This window comes from Drosophila mojavensis, unplaced genomic scaffold (genome assembly GCF_018153725.1).
Source record: "Drosophila mojavensis isolate 15081-1352.22 unplaced genomic scaffold, ASM1815372v1 contig_277, whole genome shotgun sequence".
NCBI classification, from domain to species: Eukaryota; Metazoa; Arthropoda; class Insecta; order Diptera; family Drosophilidae; genus Drosophila; species Drosophila mojavensis.
The window spans coordinates 4,444,683-4,464,629 of record NW_025318822.1 but is presented as its reverse complement, the minus strand read 5'-3'; the positions used below and the strand labels follow the sequence as shown (position 1 = coordinate 4,464,629).

At 35.3% G+C, this 19,947-nt stretch overlaps 1 protein-coding gene across 21 annotated transcripts in view; it reads right to left on the bottom strand.

Annotated features, from left to right (window-relative positions):
- Positions 1-19,947, bottom strand: part of LOC6574350 (TLD domain-containing protein 2) — a 67,709-nt gene that overhangs the window by 29,230 nt on the left and 18,532 nt on the right. For 11 of the 21 annotated variants that reach the window (XM_015167392.3, XM_015167396.3, XM_015167377.3 and 8 more), the window contains exons 3-5: positions 13,143-13,460; positions 12,544-13,058; positions 603-674 (exon numbers count right to left, since the gene is read on the bottom strand). The exons of 3 other annotated variants lie outside the window; for them this stretch is intronic. In XM_015167392.3, the coding sequence (XP_015022878.1) occupies positions 603-674; positions 12,544-13,058; positions 13,143-13,418 (863 nt within the window). In that variant the 5' untranslated portion in view covers positions 13,419-13,460. Of the gene's footprint in view, positions 1-602; positions 675-2,631; positions 2,682-12,543; positions 13,059-13,142; positions 13,461-19,947 lie in introns of those variants that run through there. 7 more of the 21 variants (XM_032732073.2, XM_032732101.2, XM_015167387.3 and 4 more) reach the window with 3 other exon arrangements.

Sequence of the window (19,947 nt, the reverse complement as noted above, 5' to 3'; positions counted from 1 at the left end):
AGAACAAAAGTTTTCTTATTGTTTACTCGGCAACAAATTTAATTTTTATACTTTTAATCATATTAATATGAGGTGCTTAACAAACTTTGTGACTCTTATAAATAATAGAGAACAACATTTTGGTTCTACGGAAGACTAGATCTATCAAGATAATTTCGTAATCTATAAATAATCATAAATCGATACGAATTTCGCGCTTTGTTCCTTATATTATATTATTTATGCGATCTTTATGAATTCGTTGTAAATTGATTCAAATTGAATTTACGGCTTGGTTATGGACACAATTTAAGCTGGAAAAAACTGTCATAATAATGGAAAGAAAGAGTATATAGTATATGATATATAAGTCAAATCGTTATGCATATGCATGCCTTAACTAATTATTTACATGCATGCAGATATATGTACACGGAAGAGGTTGCATGCAACATGCTAAACATGTCATTTAATATGAGACAGGTGTTAGCTATTTGTACACGATGCTTTTATATCTGTGTGCATACGCATGTGTGGGTGTACGTGTGTGTGTGAGTGTGTTGGTGTGGGAATGAGAGTGATATAAGTTACAGTTTGTGTTAGCAATAATTAGCTGAACTTACCTGCGCACGGGTATCGCCAAATTGTCAACGCTGCGCGACAAACTGGAAACATCTTGACTAGCCCTACGTGACCTGGCACGTTTGTTAAATATAATTTTGTAAGGAGCAAACGAAATGGTGCCAAAAATTAAACGAGAAAATCATAAACAAAATCAATGCACAAACAAACAAAAAGAAGTTAAAACAATATGACAATAAGAAAAATACTGTTCAAGTATTCAAATATATTCACATCTATATAGGTATGTATATCCGTACATACTATATATATGATATATATATTTCAGTATCGCATAAAATGTATTTTGTTTAACAAACGCCAATTCCAAAATTCACACGTAACGTCCTACCTAACCCTAACTACTCCCGATCATTGTCTGATATTTATTGCTGCTCACATTATGCCCAGATCACAAGGTGTTCGTGGAGCACGTGGCGATAATGAAGGCACGCGCTCTACTGCAGCTTTATTACTCTATAATGGTCACGTTCTGAAGCGGGGGTCTATATTCACATAGCACTATTTAGTTGAGTATTATATTAGCATTTTTCAACTGATATATTTTCAGGGAACTTCTGCTCTTTGAAACATATGCCGAAATATTCTTTTCTCTTCTGCTTTTCGAATTAGTTATTTTTCACTTCCTCTATATTTCTTCTTTTCTTTCTTTTTATTTTATTTTATCTCTTATCATTTACTTAACATTTTTCCTTCATCTCGCTTTTCTGCTTTCAATCCTCTTCTTCTTGAAGCATATATCCCATTTTGACAGTCTTCTTTTTCTATTCCTTCATCCATTATATCCTCTGCTTCGATTTCCCTTCGATATTCATATTTTTGTTTCGTCTCTACTCTACTTATATTTTTATGTTTTCTCTTTCCTCTCTTGTTTCATTTTTCGATCTTTTCTCATCTTTTTTCCTTCCATCTTCTATCTATTGTCATCTCATATCATTTTATCTATATTTTCAGTTCGTTACTCTTTTCTTCATTTCTCTTTTCTTAATTTCTTTTTCTTCTATTTTTATTCCTTCTATATTCTCTATTATGCGGTCTTATTTTTAGTTCAATTGAAATATTTCATATAATCCATATATAGCAAATTTCGAGTGGTCAAAACTAAGCAGAATATTCCATTAGAGCACATTTAATAATAAATCATACACCTCCAACAATTTGATCAAACCTAACCAATCGGAGTGCATGATAAAGCTACAATTATCTTTATAACACCTTATAAACGAAAGTAATCAAAATATGGCTTGAAATGTTTGTGGACATATCAAATCAATCAATTCTTGGAATCTAATATATTACTTTAAATAAAACAAACATATCGCTAGAGTTTTGGGAACACGCGTTTAATGTCGAAATATGAATAAAAGCCAGACAGCTCAATAAATTTTATATGCAACACCCAAATGAATTGGGTTTTTGCTTTGTTTATATGTGCACAGTCATAAATTTAAATTTACAATTGATTAACACATTTTACAATCAATTAGCGAGAGCACTTTTCCCAGTTTCCAAAAATATATAGCCATACATAACAAATACATACATATATATATTTATAACAACTGGACTTAATGACAGTAAGTCTTGAGTGATCTTGTTTTTCATTTTTGTTAAATGGATACAATTGGTATTTAACACTCTTCAGCTAAGTAAATAACAAGTGAATCAGAGAAAAGAGCAACAGAACAAGAGAGAGAGAGAGAGAGCGAGCGAGAGAGATAGAGACGCATAACTGACCTTTGACGGCGCAAACAAAGCATGATACGGCAGTGGAAAAGAGAGGGCAAGTAGGCCTCTTCGCTGTTTGATCAAATATGCTGCGTACGTGCCTCGAGGCATGCTCTCAAGAAGCTGAGACGATGTCTTATTAAGCCTTTGTGTCATTTGTATATAAGACTCGACAAAGAAGCTGAAGAGGAAGCAGGTATTTATGTCCCAGCTGAATTTTTCCCAAACAATATTTACATATACATATACATAAGCTAAGCTCATTTAAATCATTAGTCTTACCAGTATTGCGGTGCTGTAATCATTACGTGTTGCATATTTAATTAATTTCAATTAATAAATATTCCTCAAACATTTCTCAATCACACTAAAAAGCAAAAGCAACATTCGTTGAAAATATTTCAATATTTATTCGCAAGCTTCCATTTAATTTTAAACGGAAATGCCTGTATATTTTGTTTAGATTTTAATTTTGTGCATATTTAACTTATATATAGTATTATAAAATATATGGTCATCAATCATACGCACTGTCAGCCAGCTTAGAACCAGCAGCAGCAGCAGCAGCAGCAGCAGCTAAGGCAGATGCCGACAGATGAATTGTAAAAACGGGTCGTAAAATACCAAAATATTGTTGTACGACATATTCTGGCGACATTTTGTTGACTTTAATGACTCAATTTCGCTCACAGTGTTTTATTTGCTGGCCATATTGATTACGAAATTAATTAGCTTGTCAAATGTGCACGAAACGAGCGAATAACCAATTAATAACCAGCCCCACAGCCACAAAACCTCTCATATCAGTTACCAACTGCAGCGGCTTTTCTCAGCGAAACCAAATCACGTGCCTCATGACAGACACTGATAACAGCAGCAGCAGCAGCAGCAGCAACAGCAGTCAGCAAACAACTCTACGCATTCAACAGCCCGCAGATGAAGTCAGCAGACAAAGTTAGCCGATGTCAACTGAAGCTGTTGGTAATTGAAGTCGACAGTCAACAATCAGGGTCAACAATAGAAGCCAGCTTTCAGCAGTTAGCTAAAGTATTTAGAGGTCAACAGTCAGTCGTGCTAGATGTCAGCTGCAGAAGTTGGCTGTAGAGATCAACAGTAGAAACTGGTAGCTGAAGTCAGCAGTCAATTTATGCTGACTAAACTAAGCAGTCGGCAGTAGGGGTGACCAGTAGAAGTTAGCTGTGAAAGCCGGCAGCCAGGAGCAAACAGTAGAAATCATCACTAAAAATCAGCTGTGTAGGCGAGCCATCAGCTGATAAAGCAGTCGATGGATATGGAAGAAGCTGAAGTAGTTACAGTACAGTTAGAACTAAATATTAAATATTTACTATTTGAACTGTATTAGATTTTTATTTTGAATATCGAATATATCAAAAAATCACAGAAGGGCTGGAGCAGGGCTCAACAAAGTATGTAACATTTAGAAGTGGGCATTGAAACGCTTTAAAGTCCATTAAAGTCCAATCTAAAAGTCTAAGCTAAAACTATGTAGTTTTTGTTGCAAATTCCCATTACATAAATCTATACCAAATATCGAAAAAGTAGTAAATATTATAGCATTTCTATGTCTAATGTCGACTGACTTGTAGACTTAATGTAATACAAATTAGATAGTTCAATTTGAATTTGATCATTTGAATTCCAATGATCATCAATAAGCTCATATATAGATATGCTTATTCATCGATAAATGGCATATTCCTTGTATTTTATATAAATAAATATTATGAATATAATATTTACCTAGCAGTTTTACTATGATATCATAGCATTATAAATTCCCTCTTCGAGTGTATTTAAAATTTTTGCTAGCTTCTTGCTTATTTTATACCTTTCTGATAACTAAAATAAGTATCGTAATTTTCTCATGTCTCTCATTTTGTTTCTTTTGTTGTTTTTGTTTTTATTATTATTATTTTATAATTAGAAATTTCCTTAATGCCGCATTCTTATCTGCTTGTTGTTTTTAGAGAGCCGCATTGTTGTTGCCAACCTGTTTGTGGCAGCCAGATTACAAGCGAGTTGAAAGGGTTAATTAAATGTGCGACTCAGAATGTCACCTTTTTAAAAAAGGTTGTTAAAGTGCTTAGGAGGTACGGAGGTAGAAGTAAGAGGGCTGGCAACAGCTAATGATGCATTCTGACGTCCGCTTTTTAGATGCTCGGTTTTAGCCCGTATTACATCATAGTTAAATACATTTTATTAAAGATATTTTCCGCATATCCAATTTATGCCTCTCACATTTGCGCTAAAGCCCTACAAGGTCACATATTGATTTCTCTCTTTCTCCCTCTCACCCATTTGCGTTTCTCTTCATGTTTATCATAAATCAACTTGCACTTGAAAGTAATCTCCTGACAACAACAATAACAATAACAAAACAATTTAGGTTAAGGCTAAAGTTTCAGCATTTTTGTTTTCTTTTATTGTTTTTTTCTTTATTGTTGTTTTACTTTTTTCATTTTTTTGTTTTGTTTGTAGAGAAAGCAAATACCCTACCGTTATCATTTCTTTTTTTTTCTTTAGATACTCGCCTATGAAATTAATCAGGGAATATTTGGATTTTCCTAATGGAACCTACAAATTTAAAATATATATATTCCCTTCAAATTTAGTTTTTTTTGCTTGTCAAATGGGTATTATATATCTTCCAGCGTAAATGGCACAATTGAAGCCTGGTCTTTAAATTGTTCAGTATTTATTACCCTGATAAAATGAACTACGTAAGATACCTTATCAGCTTAGGTTTTACAACAACTGCCTAAATTTGGTAGGTGAATTACTGTAGTGCTGCTACATATGTGTAGTGCTATATATATCGTTAGACCCACTTCTCATTCGATATTTATTCTTTCTCGTAGTAGCATATTCAATCGTATATTATTTATAATACGATTGAAGATTTTTATTTACATTTTAATTAAGCCAAAAGCGAGTATTTTGCAGTCAGTTAGACCCACGTCAACATTCTATTTGCTTTACTTTTAGCATAGAATTTCTTCTTTTCGCCATGGGAAGTTATTTAGGCCCTTTGTAAATATGTACTTTGAAATGCCAGCTGCTCAGTGCTTGTATAAGAAAAGTGTTAAAAAGAAAAATTATAGCTTTTAATAATAATAATTGAATGGATTTGTTTATCCAAAGACTTGTATAATATTTCATTGAGGAATTTTGAAGAAATTCTGTTTATGCAAAGCCGGTGCAAAATACCGCTTCAAAGAAAATATAGCAACAGAGAGTAGAAGAGAGAGAGAGAGAGAGAGAGAGAGAGAGAGAGACATCAGATATGTGCTACTAGAATACCCCAATGAACTGGAATAATAGAATATGTTCTTGTAGGTAGAGCTTTATGAGGTGTGTATAATCTTTGAATATTCATATTGAAATGGTAAACTAGATTATAATCAAAAGTCTATATATTGACAGATCTACTTAGATCGATTCATTTTGATCCACTATATATACAGTTTATGCCATCTTCCAAATGTTACATACCATTTTACCCAACCAGCATACCCTTTCAGCGCATTGCCAATGGCAAACACATCAAAACAAATTTTTATTTGTTTTGGTCCCAAATGAGATTTACATAAAAATTAGTTTTGGGCTTTTGTGTAAAACATTTAGCATTTAGCCAAGTTTCCTCTTCTTCTTCTTCATCACTTTACAGTTTTTTTCATGGGCCGAGGGTGCGAAAGCTGTCAACTTGACTGATTAGCGCCTAGTTTGATATATTCATTTTGTTAGTTGCCAAGCAGCAAACTTTTTCATGTTTTATTTATTTTTTTTTTAATACATATATATACATTTTTTTTTTTGCCAGACGAGCCCCTTTAATGGCCAAACAAGATATAAACGAATGATTTATGCATTAAATTTGCAGATAATTAAATTAAAGATAAGCATTGCTTATCAGCGCCTGTTAAATCGAAATCTTTATAATTTGAATTCAGTTCACATGCGTGATTTGAGCATTTGTGATTTATGTGGAAATCTCACACTTAATGCAATTAATATTTAAACAATTTGCTTTGCAAATAAAATATAAATTATTATTATCACACACACACACACAAACATATACACACGTATATGATATAGAATCCAGTCTGATTGCTTTGCACTTTACATTTACATAAAAAAACAATTTCTCGACTTTTGTTTTTGCTGTTTTTGTTTTACGAATTATCGTTGTTTTTACTTTTTTGAATTTTGTTTATTTATTTATTTTTTTTTTGTCGGCTCAAATCGGACGGCGGTTTCCAAATGTCGCTACCCGTGTTCAGTCGCCAACTGAAATGCTCCCGGTTTCATCGTGGGGCCAGTATACGAGAGCAAAGTCGGTCGCTTGCTCGTTACTCTTGATGAGAGATTGGGATGATGTTTTATCATAAGTGCTGGCTACACCCACATAATATATGTGTATGTATATATGGATATGTACAGCTGTGAGCGCTTGTTTATTGGACCTTGTTGCCCGACATTATTTATATGAATTATATGTATGTACATACATATATAAATACATACATATAAATGCAGTTAAAGGTCACGCTGGACTTTGTGCACACACGCACGTAAGCCCCGAGTGGTCAAGAGGCTTTAGCGCAATTAATAATACAATATTTTATTGTCTTTACGTTTAAGTTTTAATATTAAAAAATTTAGTTAGATTAATTGTAAGTAAGTAATATATATTCGATTTTATTCTATTTATAATTTCAGTAAATTATAAATAAATAGATTCCAGCCATGATTGATGACTAACACTTTATAACAAAACTCGTTAAGCTGTCTACGAAAAACTATGCAAATATATAGAAATATATAAAGTCAGGTTATATATATAGTATATATTGAAATGCTATTGGCGACTGACTGCAGCTATGAATTATGGTAGCTACCCATAAACAGCTGTGAGTCGTGCGTCCCCAATTTAGCCAAATGCAGTATATAAAAGCTCAAGTAGTTCAAGCCAATTGAACACGGGCACAGGTATTTACTATAAAAACACACCATAAATCGTATGATTAGAGAATTATATATACTTGTATGTATATATACATATATATATTATTTATAGGAAATAGCCATACAGTATGCCTAAAAGTTTGCGCATTATCGAAGTCCAGTATTTTGCTTATTTTATTTGATAAGTATTTAGTTACGCAAAAATGTACGAATGCATAGACATACATACATACATCATGTCATATTTGTACATATATACTTGTTATTTGGACATACTCAAGTGCACGCTGACAACTAGAAATACTGCACATTGTTTTGATAAAAGCCACCTTAAGTGCTTCCTAAATGAAGAAATGAATCATTCGCTTGATAAAGCCAAATCGACGGGGGGCAACTGAACATCTCAGGTTTCTATTAAACAGTTGTTAAACAGACGAATTGCTTTTGTGACATAGATATGGATTTCCGACCATTAAGTACATTCTGTGACCCATTAACAGCTTGATGCGAAAGAGTGTGAAATGCACTTGAGTGGAACTTGACAAATTTCAATTACAGTTATTGTTCAATAATATTGTAAAGGTCTAGCAGAAACTACTTGAGATAGTTTTTATGTTACTTGACATATTTATATTGTTTTTTTTAATTACGGCAAACTCCTTATAGTTAAGTCTGGTATTAGCTTATAGTTTATGTTTATATTTGTTTATGCTTATGCAAATCTATTTCATTTTAAATATAGGGTTTACTATATATTATGTTATTATATTATCGATAAAAGTTTGACCGTCAGAATAAGAGATTTTAAATTTTCTGTACAGTTGCCTAGTTAGCCTAGTTATCTCTTCTTTTCCAATTTAAATTAGCAATAAACCTATTTCAAATAATAGAGAACCGTGCTTTGGCAAATACAACCATCTAAACTTTCGTCATGATCACGCTCTAAAAATTTCATTAAAAATTACGTTTAGAACAATAGTTTTATAACAATTAATTTTCCATGGTGCACATGGGGTTTACTATGTATTCATAAATAATAGTAAAATGATTGAAATATCAATTCTGCCAAAGGTAGTCAGGTAGTCCCTCCTATTAATTTACATTCCCTTTCTTTTGCTTTTAATTATACCCTCACCTGGGATGACTATGCTCTGCTTTAAGTCAATTTTTTTGGTAATTATATTTCTGCAAGTCTTAAGAATTGTTGTCTTAATACCAACTTCTCTATACATGCTCGTATATTGGTGTAAATGTCTCACTTTTACTCTACACATAAGCCACATTTCAACTACATCCTACATCCTCCCTTTGACTTGACTTGAATATTATATTTAATTATTTATTTGCTAAGCCAACATCTCCCCACTCCATTTTTCAATTATATCCTTGACTAGCAACAGCAAATGATTCTAATTTACATATATAAATATTGTTTTCCATTTCCTTGCTTTAAAGTAATTACCTGTAAATTGCATTAATGTTTGATGAATATTTGTCATCATTTGATCAATTAAAACCAGTTTCCCTTATATGAAGTCAGCATTTGCTTACATTTGCTTAATTACAAGAATGCTTGATTACAAATAATCAAATTGCAGCTCATATTCATATTCCATTAAATGCCTCCTCTCCTGCTCCTGACTTGACTGTGCATTATTTCAGCCTGCTTTAGTTGAGCATGTTGGACATTTGCTCGATTGCCACATGTCGCTGCTTAAACAATATTCAAAACTATCTAAACAGCAGCCACTTGCAATTGATATTTGCCAATTGCAGCTGCGTTTGCGATCCTTCACAGAGGCAAACACACACACACACATTGCATTGCATTGCCTTGTTGTGCAGTGTACTCAAGTGTTTGGGCATCACCTTGATGCCGCAGTTAGACTCGAGTTGCCAGCCAAGTGGCTGGCCATGCGTCAGGTATTTACGTTTGTTAAATATTTGGCCAAAATAGTTGCTGTATTTAACCAGCTACTGCACGGACATTAGCCGACAAAAGTCAGGCCCAGAGCTCAATGCGGGGGAGCGCAGATCTCTCTGTGTATGTGCATGTGTGTTTGTGTGTGTGTGTGTGTGTGCAAGCATTCTTATTGGAGAATGTGAATGCGCATAGAAATCTATGTACAAATGTGTACGCACACGAGCATGTGAGCTGTTGACGACATCGTGAGGGCCCCCAGAGGCTATAGAGTCGTCGTGCCGTCCCGTCAAACTGTGCAAATATTTAGGCACGTGAGATTACGCTCTGGAGGCTGTTTGACAGTGTGGCCAACGTTTAATTAAGATTTTCAAGTGGCAACGGGGCGAGAGCAAAGGGAGCAAATTGTATGGAAATTCTACTTGTAAATTCTCCATCTCTCTCTGTGCTTGTGTGTGTGTTTGTGTGTGTGTGTTTGTGTGACTGTGTGTGTATATAGCGTAATCGAAGCGTCAATGGGGCAAACAATTTGTGGGGGCATTCAATACAGTACTCTTTTAATGAACTAGTTGGTTATGCTCGTGCTTATACCCTGTACGCCGTGACAGCGTATTAATGGGGTATATCGACTTTGTGATGTTTTTTGTAACAGGCGGCAGAGGCATATTTTTAGACATGGGCACACGAATTATGAAGCCATTCAAGACAGCGGGAAGAACTTTTCATTTTTTTAAAATAACTGTTAACTGATTTAATGAGGTATATTAGTTGGTATATTAAGAGACAGATATCTTTTACTTATTCTAATTCAGCAACAGCTCGTCTTATTATCAGAAAATCTATATTTACGTATAAAAGTTTTATATGAGCTATATTTATTACACCTATTCTGAATTTTTACTTAAAAATTTAACTTTAACTTATTCGATATTCAATTATAAACCTGCCCTATCGGTTTACTATATCTACCGTTATTTTAATTGAAAATCATTTATCGAACTGCCGTCTCTACAATCGCGTGCCATAAAATGTGCTGCCTCGTGGCCAGATATGAACTACGGCAGAAGTCGGTCAGTTATATCATATTGAAATTGTGCAAACTGTTTACATTTCATTCGCCAATTGGTTAGCTTTATTAATTCTTTATTACAAGTCGCATTGAATTGTTCGCTTCGCTGTTGTTTGCTCCCTCAGGTTCTGCGTTCTGCCCAACAGGCGGAGGGTATATTAAAAAGGGAATTGCGGCACTTGCAATTGATTAAGATATATATGTGAATGCTGTGCGCTCTATGAGCTGGACAACAATCTCTAATTTGCATTGCTAAATAACAAAAATTGACCTTCATTTAGCAAGAAGGGTAGAGATAGAGGGAGCTGTAGGGGTGTGGGTGAGTTCGTTGTACAGCTTTATCTTAGAAAATTGCAATTCCAATTGGCTTTGCTTTCCCTTTGAGCGTTGCCTCAATTAGTAACGAGAAGAAGAAGAAGAGTAACAATAATAAAGCTCACATTTCCAGGTTCAAGAACAAGAAAAAGATGACAATTCCCGCACGAGAGGCTTGCGCTGCTGTCGTCGATGAATAAAATCACAATAAGAAATAATCAACATTTGTGCAGTAATTAAAATGCATATTGAAAAACGTATACATATAAATATATATCGATCGATCGTAAAAACAAAGGCTGATAATTAAGACACATCGAAGATGAAACACACTTTTAGAGATTATAAAGAGAATCTTGAAGCTCTCCAGATTTGTGTCGATGTTTTTTAAAAGATAGAGAAGATGAAGATTTCTAGACCTTTGATATACAAAATATGAAGCAATCAATTCAAACTTTTCTTTATCAACATATTAATTTATTTTCTTATAACTTTAACAGCTAATTTATAGCTTTAATTTTCAGAGACTATCATACAAGGTCTTCGCACTATGTACATTCCATTTCATACTGATGCTTCTTCTATAAGCAACCTAAATTACCTCTTGCAAGGGCATCAAAATCGTAATCATAAAGAAAAGATAACAGAAATTCATGAAAATGAAATTTGCACAAAAATAAATGCATTCAAAATCAACAAACAAAAGCAAATTGATTTCAAGGAAGCGCAAAATACGTAAATAAAACCAAACAAAAAATTCACATGAAAATCACAAATATTTATATAATTAAAAATAACAGATAAGAGATAACATGGCTTTTTATGTTATATATATATATCTATGGATAGCTAATGGATTTGCCAACGGGCAAGGCTTTTCCCCTAACAAATAATTATCTTAATGAGCTTTCAAAGATTACAAAAATAGAGAGAAAAAAAAAACGCGCACAACAATAGCTAATTTTTGGGTTCAGTTCAGTTCAGTTCAGTTTTTGTGGCTTAGTTGGGTTATCGGAGTTCATAACTTTTGGCTAGGTCATGGCCAGTCAATGGGAGCGCTACGCTAATGAATTCTCATCATTGTTTCGATCCAACGAAACATTTCTGCACAATTGTTATTTCTAATGTGATAATTAACCCTGAAAGACAGCGGCTTACAAAGCAAAAGTCAAGGTGTTTCACACTCAAGAATTCGCAATAAAAGTGACGCAACATTAAGCATCGTCAACAAGTGGAAGCTAAAAGAGATATAACAAAGATACGTCTACATGTAAAAAAAAATTATTAAATAATTAATGTTCAAAGAACAATTTGCATAGGATTGTCCATAGCGAATCTTAAAATACTTTCAATTACAGCCTAAAGGACTTTATTGTCTACATGAGAATCGCAGAGTAAGGCACTGTGGTAAGTAAATTTTATATAGTACAATAGATACATAGATATCTTTCTTGAGATTGTGAAAAACAACTGCTATAAGACTTTAAATGTCTTCATTGTCCATAGCCTTAGAAACTTACTTGAATCGCTGAGAATCGCATAGTAGGGCCTTAATTTACATAGATTAGCGTACTGAAACTTGCTGCTATTATATGAGTACATACATAATTACACACATGTTCATACACAATGAATGATTGTTGTGAAAACTTGATAGTTAATTCAGTAGCTTCGCTGAGCGAAAATTCTTGGAGAAGCGCTATTAATTACAGGGTATACGCTTAGATTAGTCAATTGGAAGTCGAGCTGGGAGAAACGGAAAAACTTTTTAGGGCACTAACTGAACGATGCATTTTAGTCACTTGCAAGGCGTTTGTTAAACATACATTTTATTTTTATTTGGGTTAGAGAGCAATCAGATGATGGAGTTACGATTGATGCGTGAATATATATAGCGAACCTGTTCTTGAAGTTATCGGGCACAAATATGTTCCACCAGGAGTGTCGTTTCTCGCGCGGAAAATACTCAACATGATTGGGATCGACAATGTCGTCCTCATCATCATTATCATCATCATTCCGATAGCCGGTTATATCGCTGGCATTGGCGCCATTGGCCCCCATACTATCATTGGTCAGATCGCTTTGCGATTCACTGTATGTCATATTGGAGTCCAGGCTCCGTTGATTGATGTAGTCCATCTTTTTACGTCTGTGCCGATCTAATTTCGTCTGCAGCGAGCTGCGACGTCGCCGTTGTCGATCATTGGGCGTATCATACGGATTCATGCCCTGTACAATGGCACGGGATTGTGTTCCATCCTCGAAATAGGTCAATTTACCAGGCTCGTTCGGTGAGCTGGCACGTATGTTCTCCTCCGAGCTATAGACGAGCTCGGGACTGTTGGTGGGTGTGGCAGAGCCATCAGATTTCTCACTGCGCACAGCCGATTCATAGGAGTCTTTGGTAGAGTTCTGCAAGTACGAAAGAACAAACATAAGTTCCAGGCATAAGCTCGAATGCAATAGAGATTGTAATGTTAATGCCATGTGGCTTACCTTATTGCTATCACGTCGCAGAAACGAGACAGCGATGGAGCTGCGTCGCTTTTGACTCTTGTCCGACTTGCTGGAGAAGAGGCCCAGCGCCAGGGAGCTGCGACGCGGTGGTTTCTGTGGTGGCAGTGGAGCTGTCATATTCATGTTATTGTTAGCTGCCTCTCCGCCACCGCCATCGCCGCCGTCCACATGCTCATCGATGTTGACCAATGATGGTATGGAGGCGCTGGCCCAATCCTTGCGCAGGCGATATTTACCGTTATCGATGATGCTCATCGTGCTGCTAATCGATCCTTCAACTCAGTTAACCGTTAAGCACTGCAAATATGACGTTCATTAATCGTTTGTGCATGAGATGTGCCAACGAGGCGTGGCAGTTGACTACAGAATAGAGAACTAACTCTATTCTATCTCTTTCTGACACACACACTCTGTCTCTCTGCCTCTCTCTCTCTCTTTCAATATCTCTATTGCTAGTTAAACTTTTACTTTCGATGAACTCCATTGAACCGGCATTAGCGCCGTAATTAGCAGGCCATTGTCGGTCGGCTGCAACGTCAGCGACAACGCGACGATGATATCGCAGCTTGAACATGTATATATATATATATATATATAAATACAGATATGTGAGCAAGTGAGTCTCTAAGCACATGCAATGTACGACAATTATCGGGTTTGCGAGAGGCTTAGGGCAGCCCCGGGGCGACGCGACGTCGCATGTTGTGTATAGGGCGTGTTTGTTATGAGAATGAGTTGTAATTGTGCTAAGGCAGATCAACAGCAATCGGCTATAGCGATTCAGTTGATCACCTGCTCCACCATTTCATAGATAGAAAGTCCTCACTGTATTGGATCAGCAACAAGCCTGATCAAAATAAGTGATCTATTTACATTTTTATTCTCATCTGATTCAAGTGATCTATACCGAGTTCAACATCTCGCATAACTTATGCTAATCACTCGATTATGTTACAAGGTTATTCAAAATACATACACAAAAAATATATATATAAGATTAAGCACAACATATTCCAGAATTTACTAAGCTGAGTCGATATAAATATCTGTGCTCATCGATCAGCTGTGAATATATTAAGTGGCCAAGTCTAATTAACATATCAAATTCAAGTTTCACGAAGCTGCTCGAGCATGTCAAAACATTTTTAGGCACAATTCCTCATTAGAAGCACAAAGCTATCATGATCAAAATTTAAACAGAAGCAAATTAGGCTCTTCATCTGCTCTACGGAATACATATACCTTAAGCACTTCGCTGTGCTAAGTGGAAAAACAACTGCTAATAATGCAAATTAGCAAATTAGAAAAATTTATGACATCAGAACAATGGCCCAACCTACGACAACAACAGCGCAACACTCACATACACACTTGCCACAAACACAAAACGAACAAAATATGTATATATAATAATAAAAAAATAAAGATATTTCTCATAGACATCAATGAAAACGCGGCACGATGACGCCGCCGATTTGGACAAGTTAATGGGCGGAGCAGGTGGCACGCCTCAGCGAAATCGAAAGTGCCCCGTTACAGGTGTAGCAATCGCTAGAACAATGGCATTAATGGAATAACTATCTAGCTGTGGGCGCAGCTAGAATGCAATTATAAAGCTCTCTAATTGCATTCATCTACTACAACTGGGGCCTGTAAACTGTAAACTGTAAACTGTCAGTTCTGTTATAGTTTAACGCCTGGCTGGCTGAGGCTCAAGTGTGAGTGAGTATCTGTGTCGGTGACTGTGTCTGTGTCTGTGTCTGTGTATGCGTGCCTGTGTTTACGATTCTCACATCAATTCACATTTAATAACAGATCACAGTAGGGCCATAATTGCTTCTAGTTTACTCGGAACGATGGGCAGTTTGTGCTGTCGTCGCAATAAGTAGGTCAATCATAACAGAGCTGAGAAATCTATTAATACCTTGAGCCCTTTTTCAATATACGTACTACAATATATATTTAAGCGCATTTAATTTTATAATATATATTCGATAAGTGGGTTAAACTATGCAAAACAAGTTTACTCAAATCTGTTTCGTTTTCTTCCTTTTCCCTTAAATATTAATGAATATTAAATTTTGCAACTTGTTTTATTTTTAGCACAACTTAATGACTTTAAGAGCGAGACATAAGAGAGTTTTTGTTTTACTGTCTACCTCCTGGCTGTAATCTCATCTAGCTCAACTCTAGAGCACTTAAAATATAAATAACTTTTGGATTTTGCAAGACAGTCTGCTTTTAAACAATAAACTGTGAGTGCCTAGAGTTCGATAAGGTAATATTGATTGATCCGTTAATGTTAAACATTGGTTTGGTAACAATGCTTAAGCAGAGATTAGATACAATTAATATTGCACACACTCAAGTGTGGGGCGTTAACACATTATCTATGCATTTATGTGCGTATCAAAATTTCGAGTGTTTTGTATTGCCAATTCTTCGAGGGTCTTTAAACTTGTAAGCGTGACTCAAGTGGCCACTTCTTCAGCAAAGCCATAGCTCGCAAAAAAAGAAGCAGATTCCTCTATAGGAAACGAGCAATTTGAATAAAGCTTCGCATAATACTCATGTATGTAGATGTGTTTATGTATGTATATATACGAATTTAACCTTGTGTGCGTTCAGTGCGCAGCTGAGACTGACCACAACCGGTCAGTCTCAAGGCGCTTACATTGCCGACTGAGAGAAGTGAAGTGAACTAAGCCGAAGTGAAGTTCACGCTTGAAAAACCGGGGGAGCTATGAGCACGTCTCATATCTCTCAATGGATTTCTGTCTGGCTCTGGGTCTGGGTCTGGGTCTAGGGCATTTTTGTCCAATTGCATCGGGCCATGAAGGTGAGGTATTCGTTTTGCGTTGGATTTCTTTTTTGTAATAAATAAAAATATAAATAATACGTATATATATTAGCGGATTGGGGAGTCAACGCATTTGAAATCGTTGTTGCTCATCAATTGTGCAATGCGCATAAATGAATAGAAATCAATTTCGATAAACGAAATCTTACTGTGTCAATGTCACGGCCAGTCAACCGAAAAAACAAATACGACAAAAAACAAAAATCTCATAGACTCAGAGCACAGTCTCCGTCTGCTTCTGTCTGCTTTCTGCCTACGCCCGCCGCTCTAATCAACAAACTCGTGTTGCATGTCCCATAATCTGTGGCAACAAAAAAAATTTTCCACAGCAAGGAACAACAAGTGGAAAACTACAGCACGTGATAAGAGACGCCTGCGATAAGACCAACTGGGGCTCAGCTGAATATAGAATGCATTTATATATACATATTTGGAAAACGCACGATCGAGAATGCATCATTTATAATTATGATTATGATTATGAATTCGCGCATCTGCTTTTCACACTCAACTGGCAATGCAGCAAACAAGTGACTATAAAATTATAAAATGTGCGCGCGTTGAAGAACGCGGAGCGAAGAACGCAGACTGAAGACGGAAGAATCACGGCGTTATAGACCACAGGGTTGTGCGGCGGACAGATAAAACTAATCCAGTTGAAGATTGGCAAAATTCCAACAAGGTTTACGGCAAGGACTAATATCTTGATGTTGGTGGATTATTGCAAACTCTTATGGCTTAAAGGATATACATTTTATATGAAATATTATTTTTAGATAATGGTATAAAATTAGATGTACTGGAATATCTTTAGACAATAATATACATGGCACGCTTGGGAATTTCTTGTTAGAAATTAGACTGTAGAAACTCGTAGCAATATCAATGTTAAATAATATTATAGTAAATAACAAATTTGAATAAAGTTTAATAAAACTTACTTAAGCGTAAGCTCATTTCAGTTATAGGCCAACATTTGTCTCACTTCCTATGCTTGACAAGCTGAACCAGTTTAATCACAACTAAGATCTAGATTTATCTCGAAACAGGCCAATTAACAAGTTATAACAAATTTTATTTAATCCGTACAAGAAATTAAATCCATCTCAAGATACTGTTGAAGAGATTCAGAACCAACATAAACCTGAAACATGCAGTCAATTTGTACTTCAATTTGACTACACTATAAATCCGAGCGTTAATTCTTAAGCCATGGTGAAACGAGCTATAGAATGCGTCATCATAGAGTAGGCGGCGCATCGAGTTACACAAATGAATATTACAGATGTGCGGCAGACTGAATAAACAGCGATAAAAAACAGACGAATTGGAAACCTGAGAGCACCATCAAGACTTTCGAACATCCATAAATAAAAGGAAATTCTAGCTAAGCGTAACCAATGGGAATTACCAAAAAAAATTGTGAACTTTAATTCTTAACCAACGGCTAATGTATAATCTTATTGACCACTAGGCGATAATCTGGCTTCTAGAGTTAGCCTTGAGCTGATAAGCGTATTTTAAGAGCTACGGTTCGCTGCCTGCCAGAACAAGCTATACGTATGTATATATGCATATATACCTATATATTTGTATATTTTTATGGCTGCGAATCACATTACTGTTTGGGAATGCACTTTCGCTTTTGCGAATGCTGCAAAGAATACAAACAACAAATGTATCTAATACATCTAGCAAATGTATCTCAAAGATACAAACGCCGACACCTGCCCAAAGCGTGGGCAGCGGCGGCGATGGCGGGAGAAAGGCGTGCGACGCACATTTTGCGGCCAAATGAAATGAAACGCAAAAGAAAGAATTTGCAATTGAGCTCTAGTGCTCGACTAACAGATACCCTGTAAATAAGCTTATAAATCCAAATAAAAATTTTAATATACATCGTGTATACATTATAGTAACACGCCCCACAGTTCAGCGTATGACAACATATCATAAACAAAATCGCCAATACATACGTAACAGCATTTTTGAGCGCGCACTACGAAAAGATACAAATGTATCTGGGCCTAGGCGACAGCTAGTGTAAACATCGCGTGCAGAAAAACAAAACCAAAATATATCAGATACAAACAAACATATATTGTGTCTGAGATATTTATATTTTATTTCGTTTTTATTTCAGAGTAATTAGCACTAGCTAGCGGGAGAGAAGGTGGAAAAATTTGCTTCGATATAAGGTTTAATAAGATGTATATCGAAATCTTTGCCTATATATAAAATATATTTGTTGTAGATATATATCTAAAATTCTATACAAACACTAACATTTTATATGTAATCTGTAAAAGTTCTCTTAAGAAAATATATAATATATATATCTGTATCTTTGCAACAGATAGTATAGGATATAAAATCTGTTCAACATTTTTTATTTGTAATGCAAAGCGAGAAAGACAAAGGAAATTACATGAATTATAGCCTAGTTATTTTTAAATGCCAAATATTACAGCTGAACTTTTGGGATAGTTCACGAATGGATTTTAATATATTTTAAGGAATGCAAACATTTTCCTTTCTTGATAGAACCGCTTAGGAATTTCAATTAAGCCATGATATTTATATGATAAATTAGTGGCATTCAGAGTAGCATTTCAGTTTATCTTGTGATAATTTAATTATTGTTGTAAGAATCATGCCTAAAATGATGTTACATGTTATTGTTTAGGGTTATTTACTTGTATACGCTTGTATCTCGGCAATCTCTCTTCAAATATTTTATATAAATATATGTATTTAAATATGTTGATAAACATATTTATTTGTATAGCTACGTAAGCAGCTGGTAATCCGGGCCTGTTCCTTCGCCCGCTTGTCAAAGTAATGCGAAAACCGGTTGCACAAACAATTCGCTAATAAGCGACTTATATTCATAATTTTGTCATTTGAGACACAAATATTCACACACACACACAGACACACAATTACATTGAAATGAACTCCTAAGGAATTTTACAAATGAATTTTTTTTTAGCTAATTTCGATCAATTGATATAGATTTTTAGCATGACAAATGATATAACTATAAGAGTTACGCGCTTTGAGTCATTGAACTGAGATACAAATGTATCTAGGACACATAATGTCTACAAAGTGCTGAAAGACTCTTTGTTCCTCATTCAAGTTATGGAATTTACTTTCAAAGTTTAGTTTTTCTTTCGTCGCCAACTTTAATTAGAATGTCAGCTCAATTATAAATGAAATCGTTTCCCACAACTGCTCCGGCTGGGTTGGGCCTATCGAGTTGAGGTGCGGTTTATTGCATAGCATAACATAATATGCCCGGTAGTAATATAACAAGTTGGCTATTTATTATTTATTGGCTTACGGCAAGAAAGCGTAAATCATGTGGACGGCAAAACACTCAAGGTTCATTTCATTGCGTAAGACAACTTTCTATTCTTACAATGCAGAAATTAAAATGTACCGATTTACTGTTAATTTCTATACGATATTAAGTACTTTCAACGAAAATTCCAGCACTGTAATTAAGCAAATGCTTGCAGCTTCGCATTACATGAAATCTAATCGAATTATAAAATTCGAGTATTTATTTATGTTTACAATATACTGATATACGATATACATATATACTCAGAAGTCGAATGAATGTCAGTGTTATATTATAGCACCAGCTGAAACAGAACTGCAAAACAAATCCGCATTAGAATCAAATTCAAAGCACATGACAGCCGGTCAACGAAGCTGACGACGATGACGAGCGTTAACAGGAACTGAGCGTGGGGTCCAATCGGCAGGGGGGTGGGCGGCGGCATAGTTTGTGACTGTTTGTTGTGGCGGTACAATGACATAATCCCCAACCGTGACACTTGAGCCGATTTTGTGTGTGAACCTGTGCAGGCCCCGCAAGAATGCCGATCGGCTGTCAATGTATCTGTATCTACA